Source organism: Arachis stenosperma, chromosome 2, assembly GCF_014773155.1.
Source record: "Arachis stenosperma cultivar V10309 chromosome 2, arast.V10309.gnm1.PFL2, whole genome shotgun sequence".
Classification (NCBI taxonomy): Eukaryota; Viridiplantae; Streptophyta; class Magnoliopsida; order Fabales; family Fabaceae; genus Arachis; species Arachis stenosperma.
In genome coordinates, this window is record NC_080378.1 from 76,620,002 (window position 1) to 76,641,374 (window position 21,373).

At 31.2% G+C, this 21,373-nt stretch overlaps 2 protein-coding genes across 2 annotated transcripts; one reads left to right on the top strand and one right to left on the bottom strand.

Annotated features, from left to right (window-relative positions):
* Window positions 1-1,012: 1,012 nt before the first annotated feature.
* On the top strand, window positions 1,013-9,317 carry LOC130961524 (serine carboxypeptidase-like 45). The gene is made up of 10 exons (XM_057887457.1): window positions 1,013-1,385; window positions 2,110-2,211; window positions 2,312-2,407; window positions 2,575-2,667; window positions 3,421-3,491; window positions 3,586-3,876; window positions 5,051-5,175; window positions 5,721-5,813; window positions 8,016-8,133; window positions 8,692-9,317. Exons 1-10 carry the CDS (start codon window positions 1,130-1,132, stop codon window positions 8,848-8,850), a joined length of 1,404 nt encoding a protein of 467 aa, XP_057743440.1. The 5' UTR covers window positions 1,013-1,129; the 3' UTR covers window positions 8,851-9,317.
* Window positions 9,318-11,220: 1,903 nt separating this feature from the next.
* LOC130961642 (10 kDa chaperonin, mitochondrial-like) lies at window positions 11,221-13,664 on the bottom strand. The gene is made up of 3 exons (XM_057887614.1): window positions 13,414-13,664; window positions 12,355-12,494; window positions 11,221-11,517 (listed from the first exon to the last, which is right to left on the bottom strand). Exons 1-3 carry the CDS (start codon window positions 13,516-13,518, stop codon window positions 11,469-11,471), a joined length of 294 nt encoding a protein of 97 aa, XP_057743597.1. The 5' UTR covers window positions 13,519-13,664; the 3' UTR covers window positions 11,221-11,468.
* Between the last annotated feature and the right edge of the window lie 7,709 nt (window positions 13,665-21,373).

Consider the following 21,373-nt stretch of genomic DNA (forward strand, 5'->3'; position numbering starts at 1 on the left):
GGTTTACTTAAGTGACAAACAAAATTTTTGTACGAAAGGGTTCTCTGTTGGTTTAGAAGCTATACTTACAACGCGATTATATTTATGAATTTCTTTACTGATAGAAATCCGATCGTCAATACACATGTGCACAACAAAATTATTAATTTAAATATCATATAAATGCTTAATATGTATGAATTATATTATAATAATTGACAATTAAAATTATTTACAATTAGAATAGTTTATTAAATATTAATTTTCATATAATTATAAAAAAGATTTTTTTAAAAAAAAAGTGAAGAGAGAAACAAGTATCAGAGTAGCCATGTTAACATTTTTGGCTCCAAAATATTATCGATCGTAGAATAATATAATTTTAAAAATTTCTATAAAAACCATTCATGTTCTAAAAAATTAATCCAAAACAAAAATAAATAGTATAAAATAAATGATTTGATTTACTCTTAGAACAGAAAATAAATTTTCTATTTTACGAAACTTATTTGGCTTCAAATTCAAATGTGATAGGATTCACATTTTCTACATATGAATATGGCTGTAAAGTTATTTCAGAGTTCAGATTTCAGGTAGACCCACTCTTATTTTATTTTTATTTTATTTTTCTACATACAACTATACAGCTCGAAAGGGAAATTGAGTCACATGAGACTATGAGAGAGAGAGCGCATATTATTATTCTAATTGCACTTCTCACAGTGTAAGTATTCAACGCACACATGATTATCCATCAAATTGCCCCTCAAAATAAGTGTAATAATCATCACATGTCCCAAGAAAACTAGAGCCTTTAATAATTAGTATTAGAAAACAAAACAAAGCAGCACCAAATGAAACCTGAATATCCAAAGATCACAATCAAGTTCCAAATCCTCTCAAAGTAATGAGGGACAGCACCATAATTTGACTCAAGGCATGGATTTTAAATTTCCAAGTTCACACGCACAAAAAAAATAATAATAAAGATAATACTAAAATATGAATAATACATATAAGGCTTTATTATATTCTTTCCTTTGCATTCAACCTTTATCCCCATCTCGTACAGAGACAAAAAAACAGAGGGGGAAGGGAAACCACAAAACAAAAACATCATTCTAATAAGTTCTCATCAGATCTTATTACAATGATGATAGCTCAGTTGCATAGTATGATTGCAACAATAATAATTGTTGTTGTTGTTGCAAAGATAAATGTGGGAGTGAATTCAGCTCCAGAAGCTGATAAGGTAACCAATTTGCCAGGGCAACCACCAGTGAAGTTCCAGCAATATGCTGGTTACATTACTGTGGATGAGAAGCAACAAAGATCTTTGTTTTACTACTTTGTTGAAGCACAAGTTGAACCTGCTTCCAAGCCATTGGTTCTATGGTTAAATGGAGGTATGATTCTTTTTTTTCTTTTTATTTCTTTTGGACTTGGTTGTTGTGTATGTTTAAGCCACTTTATTCTTTTGAGCTCTTTCCTTTATAAATAAATAAATAATTGAATCAAGATTTTTTGTCTATAAAAAATAACTGCGTCTTTATTTCTGATTTTACAATCAAATGGATCTCTATTTTTATTGTTTCAGTATCAGATACAGCATCAAGACATAGCTCTAAAACTCTAACAGAACTGGCTAAAAGAGATTTAAGTATAAATAGCTTAGTTCATATAAGATTCATGACAAAGTACAATTGAATCATTTGATTCATTTAGCCGGATTCACCAGGTGGAATAATACTTGTTACTTACGGGTTTTATTAGATATACAATAACTTTTGTGAATAATATGAATAATGGGCTCTAGAATTAACCTAATAAAATAAAAAAAGTACTCTTGTTCCAAATTAACTAGTGAATCGAATATCCAGTCATTGTTAACTGTGTCTGAGTAAACCGAATCAAAAGGAATAACCACTATCCAACTAAAAATCAACATAATCATCTGCATACCTATTAATTGAATATCCGATATATCCATTGTTTACAATGTTTAGTATTCTCATTGTCTCCCTGTACTTTTCCGTTATTTACTGTTGTGGCAAAGACATTGTTTTCAATCCTTGAGTTTTTGAATCTGAAAGTTCCTGTTCATATCAAAGTAAAATTTGATTTCTATAGGGCCTGGCTGTTCTTCTGTTGGAGCCGGAGCTTTCGTCGAGCATGGTCCATTTAAACCAAGCGAAAATGTTCTTCTCAAGAATGATTATAGTTGGAACCAAGGTAATTTAATCCCAGTTATTCTGAAAAGATACCATTTTAAAAAAAAAAAATTATGTACATTTTTATGTCCTTTAATTTCAATCAAAATTGCTTGTTGCAGAGGCAAATATGCTGTACTTGGAATCACCGGCTGGTGTTGGTTTCTCCTACTCTGCCAATAAATCTTTCTATGAATATGTTAATGATGAAATGACAGGTTCTTTAATTTCATTTTATTTTGTTAAAGGAGTTAGATGAGTTTGGACTTTTGGTTGAACTTGAATTGCTATTAATACCTCTTAATCTTTTTATCTTAGTTTGTATTCAGATTTTGATATCATATTTCATGAATCTAATTAGGGTTTAATTTCCCTTATTTTATAGCAAGGGATAATCTTGTATTCTTACAGAATTGGTTCACCAAATACCCAGAGTACAAAAACAGTGACTTCTTTATTACAGGGGAGAGTTATGCAGGTACTATCTTATTAAGTAAATTTAATTAATAATCTTCTTGTTTTTCATCAGCCACCTTGATTCATATTTTCTGTTCCATTGTATTTGTCAGTTGTCACTCTAATTTTTCTATAAATTTATGAATTAAATAGATAAATTAGTTCTTTATTAAAAATATAAAAACTTTGAATTTTCAATGAGAACTTTTTTTTATTGTTTTATTAATTAATGCCCTTAAAACACTTATTGACCAAATTTTAAATTCATTGTTAAATTTTTATTTTATTAATGCTAGGGAGACAAAGTTGTCTTATTTAATATTTATTAATTATTAATTATTGAGGTAAGTATTAGTTATTTTTGACTAATTCTTTTTTGTTATTAAACATTTTCGTTTTCATTTATACCAATAAACCATAAATGCAGTCAAAACTACTCTAATACTTTCTCTCCTCATTAATTAAGGATTATTTTCTAAGGTAACTTTAAATTTCCAATGCTAATATTTATTTTAATTATTCAATTTATATTAAAAAAAAACTAAATAAAAATAATTATACAAAGTGTCAAAATTTAATTGATTCTCATCAAAATGATTTGATCTTTTTAAATTAAGGTCAATCTCATTTCATCTATTTTTTTCAATGCAAATTCCAATTTCAAAAGAATTCACTTCTTGTAAATGTCAAAAGTGATACTCTAAAGAATAAGGAATTATTATTGTTATTATTGATTTAGGCAACAATTTAGTGTAATTCATAATTAAATTTTCAGGTCACTATGTACCACAACTTGCACAACTCATTGTTCAAAGCAAGACAAAGTTCAATTTCAAGGGTATAGCAGTGAGTGCACAAATGACAAAAGCTTGAGTGATAGTAATTAAACTATATATGTGACATAATAAATGCTAATTTGATTAGGACTTAATTGTTGCAGATAGGAAACCCTCTTATGGAATTCAACACAGATTTCAATTCAAGGGCAGAGTATTTCTGGTCCCATGGACTAATATCTGATTCAACTTATGAAATGTTCACTAAAGTCTGTAACTACTCCCAAATTAGGAGACAACTTCAAAGTGGAACATTAAATGGGGTTTGCGCAGCCGTAAATAAAATAGTGTCCACAGAAGTTGGGAGATATGTTGATGCATATGATATCACTCTTGATGTGTGCCTATCAGCAGCAGATCAACAAGCTTATGTGCTCAATCAACTTAGCCAACTGGTAATTCATTCTTCATGCATTTACTATGGAAAATATACCTCGATGCTCTAGAAACCACATTTATACTTGCTTGAAATACAACTATACTTTTCCTAATAATAATACTCTAGATATATTCTAACAATAATTCTGCTTTTTTTTTCTGTTTCAAATTCTTTGCCATTTTGATCAATTTTGTTTTCTCACAATATTTATTGTTACTCTTCTTTTTTTTTTGTAGAATTTATTATTGGGTTCTCCCTTATATCTATAATTAAATTAGTTATCGTATTAGAGAAAATTAAATGTTATTTTGCATTTTTCATGTGAAGAAACACTATGAAGCACGGACAATTTCGGACATGTCACTCACCGACACTCGTCCGACACGCGTGTCTGCTGTGTCCAAATGTATCTTAATAAAAAATAAAAAAATTTTCTCTAGACACGTCTGAACATACTTAAATACTATCACATGTCAAGTCTTATTCTTAACATATATTATTAAAATATATTTAGATATAATATATATTATTATTTATTAAAACAAAAAAAATATTATAAATACTTGATATATTTAAAATAAGACATTAAAAATAATTAAAAATTTAATTTATATTTTAATATCAATAAAATATCAAATATCATTAGGATTTATCTAAAAAATATTTTATATTTTATATGTGATGTTGAATTTTAAAATTTGCATGTCGGGGTGTCCCGCGTGAATGCGTGATGTCATATCCCGTCGTATGAGTGTCCGTGCATCGTAGGAAGAAAGTCTTGGAAGCTAACATTACCAGCCAATATTCCAACTAACAGTTAACCTAAGAAAAAAACATTTAAAACTCTTAAAAACAAAAATATCTGAAATTCAATTTAAAAAAGTTTCGAAATCTAAATCCAATAAAAGCTCATCTTTAATGGGCTTTATATTGGTTTTGTTTTACTATATGCTATAGTATTGGTTGAAATTTATTGTTATAGTGTTGGGTTCTAGCATTACTCTTTCATGCAAGATATGTAGTCTTGTAACTGTATCTTTTAGATTACTTTTTATTTTAGATTTCATACATCACGTGTATTTAGCCTAAGTAAAAGATAATTTGGAACAAAAGAAGTAAAATTTATGATTATTATAAATGATAAATCTTGTATCGAAGTTGTTCAGTTAATGTGTGTGTGCGCCTTGCAGCAAGAGGGAGAGAAGATTGATGTGTGTGTGGAAGATGAAACAATCACATATTTGAATAAAAAAGATGTGCAACAAGCTTTCCATGCTAAGCTTGAAGGGATCACTAGATGGTCAACTTGCAGCGAGTTAGTTTTTTGCCTTTCAAATTCACTCTTGAGATTTTTTTGACCACCTATCCATCTTTTCATATCTTATAAGTTTTGACAACACTTACTTTATCATCGTTAAATTTCAAATTTTATCATAAACATCGTTCTAATCAGTAATGCATGCTTAAGTGTTGTTTCTACTGTCAAATTGAATTGAGTGGCCTAATAATTTTGGGTTGTACTTTTACAATCTTCACTATTTCAATCCACAACTGAAAAAACCACTTGCTTCTAGTTATTTAATGCTATTAATTTTGTTGTAGTGATATTTGGGCGAACGAAGTTTATGTACTTATGAAGTTAAAAATACTAATTACTAAAGCAAAAGTCACATCGAAAATTTGAAATTCAATGATAAAATAGGTATATTGGCCCAAAATACAAATACTTGATGTGAAAAAAAGCTCTTAATTTGGTCAGTTATTATTATTATTATTATTATTATTATTATTATTATTATTATTATTATTATTATTATTATTATTATTATTATTAATAATTTGATGTGCTTTGTTTTACAGCGTTCTCAAATATGACATGCAGAATCTAGAGGTTCCAACCATTTCTATCCTAGGAACACTTGTTAAGTCTGGTATTAGAGTTCTAGTATACAGGTAGGTAAAACTTTCCTTTATTTTCTATAATGATCATGTTAAGTAGTTTAATTGATTAATTAATTAATTTATTATATCATCATCCATTACACCTACCACTAGTCTACTAGTCCACTAGTCCAGTTACTGGTTACATGGAGCGCGGTTCAAGCTTTCCATGATTCCTGCTTGTGGACCCCAGAATTTAATGTTTACTAATAATGGTTGGATTAACAAATGCTTTGAAGTCAGTACACTTTTTCAACCCAAAAAAAATGTCACTACACTTGATAAGAAAGCAATTAAAAAACTTTACTAAAATTGAAGGTTTTGAATTTGATATATTAAAAACTGAAAAGAAAGTATAACTTTTATTTACATAATGACCAAATAATTTTAGTAACAAAATTTATTTAAATTGGTCTAATAATTTATTGACACAATAAAAATTAATTAAAAAAATGCATTAAAAAAATTAATTAAACTTAATTACAAAAATAACTTATTCACCTTACACTTCTCTTATTTATATATTATTTTATATTTATATCCATATAGAAAACTCAAACCTAAACTCCTAAAACAGAACAAATATTGAACCGCAAAAACCAAGGAAATATTCACAACATTAATCCAACTGTTTTTTATTTGTTTGTAAAGAGGATGTTTATCCGCATTATTAGGGAAAAAGATTCTCAAAGCATGAAACAATTGTTTATTAGGTATTACAGTACTTTTGAAATTAGAAGTGTGGAAGTCCATATAAGAAAAGGAATTACATCAAATAAGGGTAGTTTGAAGAAAAGACTCTTAAAGTTTACTAAAGAGGTGTTTGAGTTTTCAAACAGTACAAATTAACATTTTGCTTTTGGTGAACAAAATGTTGTTATGATTGTGTTTTCTGCTTTTTAAATTTAGGGGTACTAATAAAATTATTTTTTAAATTAAAATATCTAATATAATTTTATATATTAATTGTCACGAATTACTCTGTCGGTGACTGGTAGGGGTAGCCGCGGATCGAACATGGCCGAAAATTTGATCCGATCTGCACAATTTCTATCGGATCGGATCGGATATGATATCCGCATTTTTTAGTGTCGGATCCGATCCGATCCGCAAATGTGCGGATCGGATTGGGTCGAATATCGGATATATCCGCATAATTAAATCTTCTCTTTTTAATCATATTTCAATGTAAAAAAATTCACTAAAAATATTTCTTTCATACTTTTAAATTTATTTATTCCTAAAATATTTTTAATTAAACTCTTTCTAAATAATAAAAATAAAATAATACAATATATGAATAATAATTACTAACTAAAACATACAAACAAGTAAATATAATACCAAACATATATATATTTATTTATTTTTTAATTATTATTATGCGGATCTGCGGATCCACGAATCGGATACGCGGATGTAGAGCAGATATCCGCGATCCGATCCGATCAATTTACGGATCGAATCGTATCTGTAATTTTCAGATCGGATGCGGATATTTACCGCGGATCTGCAGATATGATTCGATCCATGGACACCCCTAGTGACTGGAGCATAAAAAATTCATTCTAGCAAACTTGGGAAGTAGATTTCATCATTTCACAGAAAAACAAACTTCGGAAGTACATTAATGATTAGTATTTGAATTTTCTTTATTTTTTTTATATTTACACATGCTGATATATCACATTTAACACCATTCATCATAATTTTGGAGAATTCCAGTTTAAGGGTTCTACCTTAATGATTAGTATCTGAAATTTTTTTACTATATTTAGATTTATTATGATTATTTTAAAATTTAAAATTAATTTTAACAAACACTATTAATTTAGCTTGTTTAAGCTATATATATTAAAGTTATTTTTATTTATTTTATCAGATGTAATTCTTACAATTTTTGAAAAAATATATTTAAAAAGTAAAAAGAAAAAAAATGTAACTTTTGAAAACATTTCAAAACTAGTGAAATAGTCTAAAAGAGAAAATCACACCAAAGGTAAATAATGTTTTTCAAAGTTTCTAGATGCTGCATCAAAGATGAGAAAGATTTTGCAAAATGAAGAAGAAAAAGTGGGAAGAGGAAAAAACAAGTGAAAAGAAAATATCAAATGAGAGACATAAGTGGATATAAATATGTTTAATAGCATTTTTTTTCTTTTCTTCTAAATACGAAAGATACCATAAATAATTTGTGTTCCCTTTCTTGTGCAGTGGTGATCAAGATTCAGTTCTGCCATTAACTGGAACAAGAACGCTTGTGAATGGGTTGGCTAAGGAGTTAGGACTTAATACAACAGAGTCTTATAGAGCATGGTTTGGAGGAAGACAGGTATATTATGTCAACGAAATTGATATTTATACGTCTAAAAAATGTGTTTACTATTAACCAACTTTAACACTGTTACTGGATTAATAAACAACTTTCTTTTTATTTGTGGACCAACTTTATCACCACTGACAGTCACTTTTAACAATTTAATAATAATAATAATAATAATAATAAATAGTAAATGCCCTGTTCTTTTAGTGAAAAATCTTAAGTTCAAATTTTAGGATGAACAAAAGATTTTTTTTTAACACATACATATATGAATAGGATTGATTTTGTAGTAAATAAGTAAATAAAACTTGTAGCTAATGAGTTAGAATTCAAATGACATAAACACCACATATTTCTGTATAAATATATATGTTGTTTAACTTTTTGTTTTTAATGTGTACTTTATATGTCAACATATATTTTATGAGTGATTGGTTTTTTATTTATAAGTATTAAGTAACATGGTTGTATAAACTATAAAGAATACAAACATATCCTAAGTATTATGTAAGGTATATCCGTTAGTATCATCCCTATTGTTATTGTGAGTTTTTGAATAATTTTCAGGTAGCTGGATGGACACAAGTATATGGTGACATGTTATCGTTTGCTACTATAAGAGGAGCATCTCATGAAGCTCCTTTTTCACAGCCAGAGAGATCACTTGTGCTGCTGAAAGCATTTGTTGAAGGAAAATCTCTTCCAGGAATAATCTCTCTAACGTGACTATCTAAGTAACAGTTGCACCCGCCACACCCAAACAAAAACACAACAGAGAAAAAAAAATTGAAAGAAAGAAAGGAAACTGATAATATCACCTGAAGCTTCCATTGTCCTTTACTTTCTGCAAATTGCATGTTACCAACCAGAAGTGATTTTCTCGCATTGGTATTGTTGGTCACCCAAAAAAATTTAAGTGTGTTTATCAAAGAATATGTTTGTCCTACCAGAACAGCTGAATGTGGTTATGAATTATGATATATGTTCAAGGGGCCGGTTATGTCAGTTAAGCAAAAAATATTGTTTCCCTAAGTGAGTAGTTTTGATGGGTGGTTGTGTATGACCGTATCTTTAATGATTTTGTCTCTGCAAATAAACACCACACATGTACTACTGTGTCCATGTCTTGATGGACATATACACCAAAATAAACGCTGCCTTACATACACTCATTTAAATATCATTCACACTCCTATAGTTCCGACACTGCTATAGAATGCTAAGAATCTTGAGTTAGTTACAAGCCTACCTAACTCTAACTAATTTTATTCCTCTATTTTGTTTGTTGCATTTATAATATCGAAACATCCTCTTAATTGCTCTCCAGTGATTGATCGTTGATTTGTGCATATCTTGGCACACCTTGTTTGCTGAATATTAGACTTGGGTGAGTTAGTGTCAATTATTGCAGCGCCCTTGATATAGACCTATTCAGGTTATGATCCTCAAAAGGTGTAAAATCATTAGAACTTAATTTAGAAGATGATACCATAAGAGTAGGTACTGGATTTGCCATCAACATATTAGTTCTGGTAACCTGACATTTCTTTTCTGTTAGAATGAGTTGGTTGCTGCCAACATGTGTGGTTTCTAATCCAAGAAAGAAGTTGAACCTTCCAAGATCCTTGAGAGAAAAGATAAAATGTAGTCTTTGAATTAAGGATTGAAGCTTAGCTCAATTGTCAACTGTAATTAATATATCATCTACATATGCCAAGAAAGTGACTGAGTTATATATCTAACGAATAAAGAAGGATCAAATTTAATACTAGAGAAACCAAACTTCTTTAAGATACAAGAGAATCGTCTTCTAGAAAGAGCATGGTTATTACAATTCAAATAGTTTGTTGTTTAACAAGAAAGCTAAAGGTTTGATCAAAATCAACCACTTCCCTTTCATGAAAGCCATTAGCCACAAGTCTAGCCTTATATCTAAGAATCTGACACCCATTTGCTGCCTAGGTTAGTAGCATTAAAAGGAGGGACAATAAGATCCCAAGTTGATGAAGATCATGTGTTAGAAATTGTAATAACTTATCCATTACCAAGATAAAGTCAAATTGAACATGTTTGATTCTCAGCAGTTTGAAGAAAATTAGCTGCTTAAAATTAAGAAAATTAGGCACTGGTGTTTGTAATAAAGTCGCAAGAGGGACATAAAGAAGAGATGATGGCGTTATATTCCTCGGTAAGGCTATCAATGATGGTTTGAATATGATCAACTCCAGAGTTGGGGCAATCAATTGCTATCAAAGAATCTACTAAATTCCTAATTCTAGTAAGATATTCATCTGCATAACTCTAGTAATCTTTATTAATTTTAGTTGGGATTTAAGACTTGGTACTCAAGCTCTAAAAGAGGCAGTGAAACTTCTTGATTTTTATCATAAAGAGAGTTGCAAAGCACTATCTTGTTCTTGAAGTTAGTGTGCGCTGATGCCAAAAGCCATGTCATGAATGAAAGATCTTCGAGTTTCCACTCCTTATATGTATCTGATTCTACTTTGGTAGGTTTTCCTTGCATCTCCAAAATCAACGCATTGAGGTAGAATCTTTTCCTTCTTGAAGTGAGCTTCCAACCGTGATGTTGGCAAAGTGGTGCCATGTGAGAAAATTGTTCTCGTTCATCTTATCAATGATGATAGGTAGAAGGTATTTGCATGTGGAAGCACTGGTGTGGATCACTGCCATGATGTTAACTACTGGCTCTGGATACCATATTAGAGTTTCAAGACTTGTGATAAAAAGAGGTGTTTGATGAATGAAGATTGCACAAGAGAAAACTGAGAGTGAAGAAATGAAACTGAAGGAGTTGGGTATGATTCTGAGTTTACAGTACATGTACTACACGTTCCTTTACATACACTCACCGATTCACACTCCTAATCCTATAGGTCTTAATACCACTATACAATGCTAATTGCCAAGTATCATGAGTTAGTTTTGTTTGTTGCATTTCTATTAACCTTCACACTATAAGTCAACAAAAAAAAAATTTAAACGCAATTTTTTTTCATCCTACAAGAGAGGATAAGGGAAAGAGAGAGAAACATAAAGGGGATAAACATTCAAATAAAGACAATGTATGCAATCAAGTGAGACAAAACAACAAAATTAGCAAACAGGAAATTTATGGTATCCATAAGAGTTCCTAAATTTAAAACAAAACTCCAAATGTATTATAGAAAGTTGGACTAAAATTAAAACCATAAGTTATTTGGTTCCTGCTAACAAAATACACATTTGATATATTAAAATTAGAACAGAATGTAAACTGCTCGCAGAAAGTGTAACATACATAGTTGCTACAGCAAGCTTCTAAATGGTTGACGAGAACGGCCCTATCATTCATGGAGTGTCCCCATAATGTCTTCGTCTCGATACAGATAATACCTAAGAGATAAATAAATAAATAAATAAATCATAATCTAAAATAAAATCAGCAGCTGTTGTTGCAACTATGATGAATATAGCCAATGTTAACGGCCAATTTTATCCAAAGGTTAAAGTAAGCTTCTATGGTTGTTTGAATTATGCTTTTGAAATTGAAATATAGAGATAAAGGTAGAGATAGAAACAAAGAGGCAAATACGTACATATATTTCCTATCCCAGTTTTAAGAAACACACGAAATACAAGAATTTTTTATGTCCATTTTTTTGTATTCATATTTCTATTTTAGAAACAGTGTTCAAACATAGCTTAAGTGAAAACCTTATGCCCCCTCGTGCAAAATAAATTTAACCTTAATGCGTAAACAATTGCCTGCCATATTTGTCCTTGTGGAAAAAATTCAATCAAATTCCCGACTCTTTTAAGAGGCCTCAACATTCAAGATCTTTGGTTTTCAAGATTTTATGGGGAAAAAAGGAAAAATAATGAAAACAATGGAATCTTGTTTTCCCTTGTTTTTATTTTTATTTTTTTCTACAAAATTCTGAAAACAGAAAATACTGAAAATTAAAAAAAAAAAATACTTTCACAAGACTATCAGGTTAAGACTCAAAAGTGCAGAAAACACTAAAAATTAATTGGACAAAAGTGCAGCTAACAACTAATTGATCAACATTTTTATTTTAAGAATATACGCGGAAAAAAAAAACTTAAAAAGGCGTTTTAAAGCTTATCACATCGGATGTGTCAAGCCATGCAAAAATATGAACTTAAGAGCTGAAAAAGTGCCAATCAAAGAAATAAATGGAACATGGAATGTACAAAAGATGTACTTACTCTTTGTCAGCAAGTTTCACCTCTGTTCCTCCATATTCAGGTAAAAGGACAGTGTCGCCTTCCTTCACGGCAAGAGGAATTAGGTTCCCGTCCTTGCCACGAAGACCGGGGCCAACAGCGATAACTTTTCCAGAGTTCAACTAAAGCAAGTCACCAAGTCATCAAATGCACTTCAATCAAGCAAGAGTTCCACACAAATTGGACGTATTTAATAATAAGAAAACCCGTGTTAAGAACATAACACTAATACTGATTGCACAAAAAAAAATTTGAATCAGGGAAGCAATTTTTCCCTCTGACAATCACCAAGTCATGAAATGTACTTCGATCAAGAACAATCAACACAAAATATACTAAGCAATTGTGTGTTAAAAATACGTAACACTACCACTGATTGCGCAGGAAACTTTTGAACTAGGAAAACATTTTTGTTCCATCAATGTGGAGCAGAATTCTATAAGAGTAGAGAACGATAAGCAACAAGCGAAAGACAATTATGAGAATCAAACCCAGAATTAGGACATATAATCAACTTCACAAGTGTATTTCACAGGTTGGGAATTTTTTCATGGATTACTACTAATTTGTAGCACTTGACCTCAAATTGATCCTACAATAATTCGTTCCTCATCAAATTGGGGTGCAAAAATGTTTGCTATTTTTCTTTAGCCTATCATATCAATCTAACATTAACTTTTCTCCCTCTAACAATTAAGTTGTGATAAGAGAAACATAAATACAAGTACAATAAAAAATAAAATAAAATAAATAATAGGAGGAATACATTTCCAATGGCAAATTACGGGAAAACAAAGCAAAAGTTCCAACACATTTGTGTAGATAACCATGGATCCAATAATAATAATTAATAACAATTCTCTTAAAAAGTTCGGTGCCCGAGGGGCATCAACTAAACAAAAAACATAGTGGGATTGTTGAGAATAATTAACATAACGGAAAGCGGAAACAGAAAGAAATTGCATTAAGAAATTTTGAGACCAAAAATAAAAGATATAATTGAGATAAACAAGTAAAGGAGAAATGGGTATGAATTAAGACCTTGGTGGTCTTCTCTGGTAAGAGAATGCCAGTGTTGGTCTTCGATGGAGGGATGATTTTCTCAACCAATACACGATTCAGTAGAGGAACAAGGCGCTTCGCCATTTGAAACACGAGAGAGAGAGAGAGAGGGAGGGGGTTGATTCAGTAAAGAAATCGTAGGATTTTCGGCTGGTAGGGTTTTAGAGGGGGTTTATACTTTATATTCAATTGTCGGAGGAGTTTCTAGAATTTTCAGCTAAAATTTTCGCTCCCTTTTGAGTGCCTCAATATTGACTTATCCTAAAAGGTTTATTTGATAACTTAATTTTTCATTTTTTATTTGTTATATTTTGTATTAATAAATTATATTTAAAATATAATATGTAGATTAACATGTTTTGAAAAAATTATAAGAAAAAATGAAAAATACAAAACTTGTAAATATATACTTTTTAATTTTAAAATAGAGCTTAGCATTGTGTAATGCAACATTATTAGAGAGTTGCGTGTTTAATGCTGTTGTGGAGGACAATTACAAATAAATCGAAGGGTCTGAGTTTGACAAGAATAAAAATTAAACGGTCCACTTTAGACACACAAAATAAATGGTCTGATTTTGATACCTAAGACGTGTCTTCTATGCAAAAGATCTCACTTCACTTTTCTTCTTCCTAAATCTCTTGCACTCATAACTCTTTTCTATATCATTTTCAGAATTTTTCGTCACACACTAACATTTTTTATCTCTATTTTTCCAAACTGATAAACAAGAAGAAGAAACCAATAGCAAGCTACTTCCCTTAGCAACATCAAGAAGTAAGTAATGTCTAGGAGATCTAGAATAAAAGATGTTGATTACCGTAAATTTTTACATTGTTAATTATGGCAATCATCCTAATTATATAAGTAATAATTTTTAATTTTATGTTTTAGTAAAAATAAAAATGATAATATTATAGATTAATCTTATTTATAATGATTAAATGATAGTATTATAATATATTGCGTTTAGATATTATGTATTAGTGAGTTAGTTAATGTTATTGAATTGATATAGTTTGTATATTAGGAAGGAAATTAGATATGGTTCATATATATTTGGGTGTATTTAATAATAATTATTAGAATAATATTTTAGGTATTTTTAAACTTTATTAATTATTATTAGAAGCTAAATATAATTGTGAATTTTTTTAAAAATAGATTTAGTATATTTTGGATAATTAATAAATTAATATTAATTATATATTAATGAAAATTAGATATTAGTATATTTTTATTAATTATAGTAGCCTTGTATGTGAATATAAATTTCAATTCTTTTTGGGTGAAATTATTAATTATATTTTTGCATATTGTTTGTATATTAGGAAAGAAATCCGATAAAACATATACTTTTTAGATATATTTTTTAGAATTATTTTTTAGATATTTTTAAATTTTATTAATTATTTTGGATATATTGGATTTTATATGCTTAATGCAAAATATATAAAAAAATTTAGGAGGTGATCAAGTTTTATTATTGCAAACAATGGTTAATCTAATAGAATCATGTTAGGTCCACACCTTCTCGTATTACCACATATTGTCACAAGTTATTGAAAAAAATGTGTCATGTATTAGAAGTCTCCCTTCTATAATGACATGCAATAGGCATGATAATGTTATTTGATTCTGTAAAACTGTAATCAATAGACAATCTTTATATTTTTCATACAAGTGAGTCTCGTTTATCTGTACAATTGATTTGTAGTGTCTGAATATTCTAATACAAGGAGTTAATAACTCTAGAAGACCCAATGTAATACTTGAATATCAGGAATCAAGACATCCCCTAGTGCACAAGCATAATTTTAAAATGAATGGCCACTGATAGCTCCTTGTAACACATGGCTTTAAACTATCTGAGCAAAGCTTCATAAGAAGCTTTACAACTTTCGAACAAAATTTTTGCTTACTTTTACTTTGCTAACTATGTATTACGATAACTTATGGTGAAATTAAACTTTGACTGAACTTTAGTGATTTCACCCTTATAGAGGGGTCAACTTCTATTAATGGCTTTATTACTTCTGCAATTGTGTTGCAATCCATCTTGGTGGCTCTAGTACAAGTGTGACTACCATTGTACCTTGTAACACCCTTATTATCAAAATGTCATGCTTCTGTCTATGTCACTCTGATAGCGAGACTATTACGTCGACTTCCATATATATAATAATAAGATATGAGCCTTTACTTCGAAACCTATCGTGTTTTCTTTGAAAAATCGAAAATACTTTTTATTTGAAAACGCACTTACATACATAGAAATCAATCACAACCACTTATATATATATATATATATATATATATATATATATATATATATATATATATAATAACTAAATCTTTTATACTATAACTTACAAACATAACCATCAAAACTCCTAACCCTCTTTACAAGATACAATATTAATGGCGAGGGATAAATAAATAATAACTAAACTAGTATATCGATATCGAATAAGTAAAATGCAAATAAACTCTTTGTAAGCTTCTTCATCCAATTCTTGAAAAGATAAAGTTGTAGAGGGTGAGAACCAAACCACAATACCACATGGTCTCACTATAGATTTTTAAACTTGTTATAAGAAGATATTTAATAAGAAAATTATTTTTAAAACTCAGTGATCATTGTTATCTTATGAATCTTTTGAAAACCAACGATTTAACATCCAAAAATCCAAAATCCAAAGCCTTTTCAAAAACCAATATTTAATTATCCAGAAACTCAAAACCTTTCTTTTCTTATAAGAAAATCTTAAAAAGGTTCCTAGACTATATGAATGACCAACCTGTTCCAAGCATAAGTTCATTAAGTCTATGTTGAACCAGCTTGATTTTTCATACTTTACTGAAACCTCAAACAAAAACCAACCACGACCTCTGGCCCAAGCAACTCAATCAAATCAACAATCAAAGCATCACATCAGGAAAACAACCATCAGCTTTACCACCACCCGCATGAAGGATCTCTCAGTTGCACATACATACAATACAACCAAGGAAAACACAGATAGGATACAAATACAGCAAGTAGGGCAAATAGCAAATAACCATAGTTAAATAAATAGGCAAACTAAAACAATGCACACTCAAGCAAAACATACAAATGCATATGATATATGCCTGTCCTATGGCTGATGATATCATCTGTCGGTTATATAGCCAACCTAACATGTCTTGGTAGCTAACCTTGGACAGAAACAACCCATCGCAGAGCAAGTGGGCCTGAGCCACAACTCCATTGCTACTACCCGCTTAACCCAGAGCAAGTGAAATAAACCACTACTGCTGCTACTACCCAGTCGGGTGTTTAAAGACTCAACCTGAAGCAAGTGGAATAATTCACTACTGCTGCTACTACCCAAGCATCATAATCACCGACCCGGAGTAAGCGAGACAAACCACAATCCTTGTTACTGTCTAGGTATCTCAATCACTGACTCGGAGCAAGTGGGACAAACCACAATCCTTGCTACTATCCAGGTATCTCAATCAAATAAAATTTCATTTTCAAATTCATTCTTAATAACATTCAATTCATTAAAAATCATACTTTGAAAAATCAATCCTCATTATCTTTCCCATTCTGTTCATCAATAATTCAAACTCAAAACATAGTTCATCCTTTTCTAAATAAATCAAAATCAAAATGTAATCCTTTCCTTAATAACTCAAAATCAAATTATAAATCCTTAAAAATTTCAAAACTTTCTAATAAGAACTTCAAATGAAACTTTCAGTTTTTATAAAAATTTTGGCAGCATCTCCTCTAAAATTTAGACTATGCCACTCTTCAAGGGTCCCAACCAAACCATTTCTCAAACTCATTTCAAATCTTTTCCAAACTCAGACCAATTCCAATATTAAATCTTTTTCAAAATTAAACCAGCTCTGACGTTGGAATTTTTTGCTAGTAAAGAATTTTACAAAAAATAGTCGCGTTGTAAGTATAGCTTTTAAAATAACAGAAAATCCCTTCGTACAAACGTTTGGTTGTCACAAGTAACAAACCCAATAAAATTTATAAACCGAAGTATTCAAACCTCGGGTCGTCTTCTCAAGGAATTGCAGGAAAGTATGATTTATTATTGTTTATGGACAAATAGTGTCTGGGTTTGAAAATGGTTTTAAGCAAGAAAAATAGGTTGCAAGAATTAATAAATTAATAATTAATAAAACTCTTGGCAAAGTATGAAAACTGGAAGTCCTATCCCAGTTATCTTTATCAATTGTGATGAGAATTAGAATTTTCTCCCACTAAGTTAACCTCTAACTATGAAGGTAAGTCAAGTGGATGGAATAAGTTTGGTTCCTCAGGTCCTAGTCTTTCCTTGGAAAAGGCTAGAGTTAGTGGAACTTGAATTAATTCTTGAAGAATTCCAATTTTCAGTCAACAATGAGTTTGATAACTCAAGAGTTACCAATTAATCAATTAAAGCCAAAAATATAAAAAGCTAAATGAAAAATCATAAATCTGGAACACATCAAACTACGTTTAAACATAAAGTCAAATCTAACATGGAAAGATTTATAAGTCAAATGGGCAACATAAGTAATTAACAGATAAAAATATTAGAGTATCTAAAAGTAAAAGAGAAATATAAATTGAAGAACATTGAACCTGAAATTGAGAAATAACCATAAACTGAGAAGAATCCTAATTCTAAAAATCTAAATCCTAAATCCTAAGAGAGAGGAGAGAGCCTCTCTCTCTCTAAAAACTACATCTAAACTAAAAATTATGAATTATGAAAGCCTAGGAAACATGTTTTTCACATACATCACATAATAAGGAAGGGAAAGTAAAACCATGCAATTTCACATGCATAAGCGAGTGAAAGATTGAATAAATCACTTAAATTCAGCACAAAATATATCATAAAATATGGGTTTATCAACCTCCCCACACTTAAACAATAGCATGTCCTCATGCTAAATCCAAGAGAAAGAATAAGGTAAAATAGTGGAATCTCATGCAATGCAATTTATCTTAGATGCAACTACCTAAATGAGTCATGCAAATCTAGTTATTATTCACCTATATATAAAGCTTTACACGTAGTTAAATTAATTCACATTCTCAAGAAATCATATACGCATAGCCAACCTTAGATAATATTAAAGCACTTTTACAATTGAGATGAGTTAATAAAATATTTTTCAAACTTGCAAGACAATTAACAATAGAAGTAGAGATATATGGTGATGAGCTAATGAACCCTCACTGGATTTTGTGTTTATTCTCTAGTCACTCAGTGTTTATTGGGTTAATCACTCTAATCTTCTTTTTATTTTTACTTTCTATAACTTTGTTCTTCATCTAACCAATCAACAATTATAGAATACACACATACAAAAATCATGAGGTCTTTTTTCAAGGTTGTAATAGGGCCAAGGTAGAGGTAGAAATATATGTATAAGGCTAAGTGAGCTAATAAGTGAATCCTTGATTAGTCTAAGATCTCACCTAACATACATACTTTATACAATTTAAAATACTTTACCTAGCTACCCAAATTTTTCCCACTTTTGTATTGCATGCTCATGTATCAAACTTTATTTTTGGATTTTGTTCCATGTGCAAAATTTTTTTTTATTTTGCATTTGGGGTAATATATATTTTTTTTGTATCCCCTTATTTAATTAGTTAATAAATAATTTTTTAATGCACATGGTAATTCAATTATTTTGATTTCACATGAGCATGCTTTCCAAATTTTTACATGACTTGTTTAATTTAATTTCCTACTTTTCTATCATCCCATGTTCCCATAAAATTCTCCACACTTAAATTTTACACTATATCTATCTTAAGCTAACCAAGGATTCAACTTGGGATTTTTATTTTGTTTTTCTGCTTAAGGCTAGTAATGTGGTTGTAAAACAGAAGGGGATTAAAAAGCTCAAGGGGGCTAACAAGGATGGCATAAAAGGTAGGCTTTATTTGGGATAAGTGAGTTGATAATCAAACATGACCTCAATCCTATCTTGGTATGTATCTATATTCTATAATTGGACATATAGATTAAAACAAAGTAAAGAACATCAGAATAAAATAAAAAGAAGGGCAAGACACACAGGAATGAAATTTATGGTTTGAATGTAACCATACAATTAAGCTCAAAACTCACAGGCTGTGTGTTCTCAAGCTCATAAATCATATATCAGTTATGTATGTCATGCAAGTAGAAATTAAGAGTTTCCATTATTCTCAATGTAAAATATATTGGATGGCTTTAAAGTTTTAGTGTTCCCCCTTGATAAAATGTTGTTAACTAACTAACATGTAATGCTATATATACAAGGTGTGTGGATTGATTCTGTTAAAGTCTCTAGCTTACTTCCTTTTTATTTTCAATCAAATAAACTATCATATGCTAAAAAGGGTAAACTATACTAATTAATCCACTTCATAAATAACTAGTAAACTAAGGTGCAAATCAAGCTAAAATATCCAAGATGTATACATATAGCTCAAAGTGCATAATGCAAAAAGTACAATAAAAAAGCAAAAAGAGAAAAATGTACAAAAATACAGAAAATAGACAAAATAAGAAGAGAGTTTGTAGTGATTCACCAAAATAAATGAATGCCAGAGATGGCAAGCTCCCCACACTTAAATAATAGCATTGTCCTCGATGCTCACTCAAGCAGGGTGTGACAAAATGCCATCTCCGGAAGGATGGGCTGCTGGTGTCTCGATGGTAGGCTGAGGGTCTGCAGTCGCTGAGAGGATCGGAGGAGTGGTCTGATGCAGCGGGGGCTCTGTCCGTAGAGGAACTTCCGGATCTGCAGTCTGTAGCTGGTGGTGCTCCTCATGATGTGGTGCAGTGTGGCCGGTACCCCCCTGCTCAGCCTGGGTAAGTGCCTCCTCCTCGTGATCGCTCACCTCCTCCTCAGATGTGTCAGAGGGCGTGTCGGGCTCGGAGGGAATGTCACCACCAGAGCGGATCATCAGCTTGAGGTGCTCATAGCGTTGCTTGTGGCGACGCTCAGACCTCTCAAAAAGTCGCCTGGTGCGACGATCAGATCTCTCAAACTGTTGCTGGTGATGGCGCTCCATCTGATCTAGGCGATCAAAGAGTCGGTGCACCAGATGGTAGACGGGCTCAGGAGCAGGTGGGGGTGCAGTGGGTGGTGCTGGGCCAGTGGAAGCTGAAGGGGTAGCTAAAGAGGTGGCTGCCTCAGTAGTGTCAGTGAGAAATGGAGGGCAGTAGCCGAAAGCCAGGAATTTCCGACTGTGCGGGATGATCTTTTGGCACTCTACTGTGGGGGGCTTTTCATCAACAGCCTCCCAAGGGACCTCAGCTCGGCGACCCAACTGAGTAATCATGTAAGGAAAAGAGAGGGTGCCTCTAACATGGACCCTGGCCATGTAATGCCGGATGAAGCGAGATAGATAAAGGTCCTTACCCATCATCACACACCAGATGAGGGTAATCATGGCAGCTAGCACCTCCGTCTCATGAGTGCTCGGCATCACATAGTTGCTCAGAATCTGTTGCCATAGCCAAGCCTCGTCATTCAGATATATAAGCCTGATTCCTTTGGGTACCAATGTGCTAGTTCCCATGACCTAAGGAACAGTAGGATCAAGAGTGATGTCCTTTTTTACTGCATCCCAATCAAACCTCATAAATCTCATATCTTTCTCAGCTTTCTGGTAACCATCTGGCTGATCTGATTTAGGTGGAAGATGGAGGATTTCTTCAATTGCTTCCTCAGTAACCAGAATCTGTTTGCCTCTGAGCTGTACGGCATCCAGGGAAGAGAGAAAGTAGTTACAGTAGAATTCTCTAACCCAGGATGAGTTGACCTCAGTTAGGTTCCTCTCTAGGAAAAACCAGCCTCTCTGTTTGATATGATCTGAGGTGTACTGCTGGAGTTCTTCTAGAATTTTGAGGGTCCTTTTCATGTGTAGGTTCCT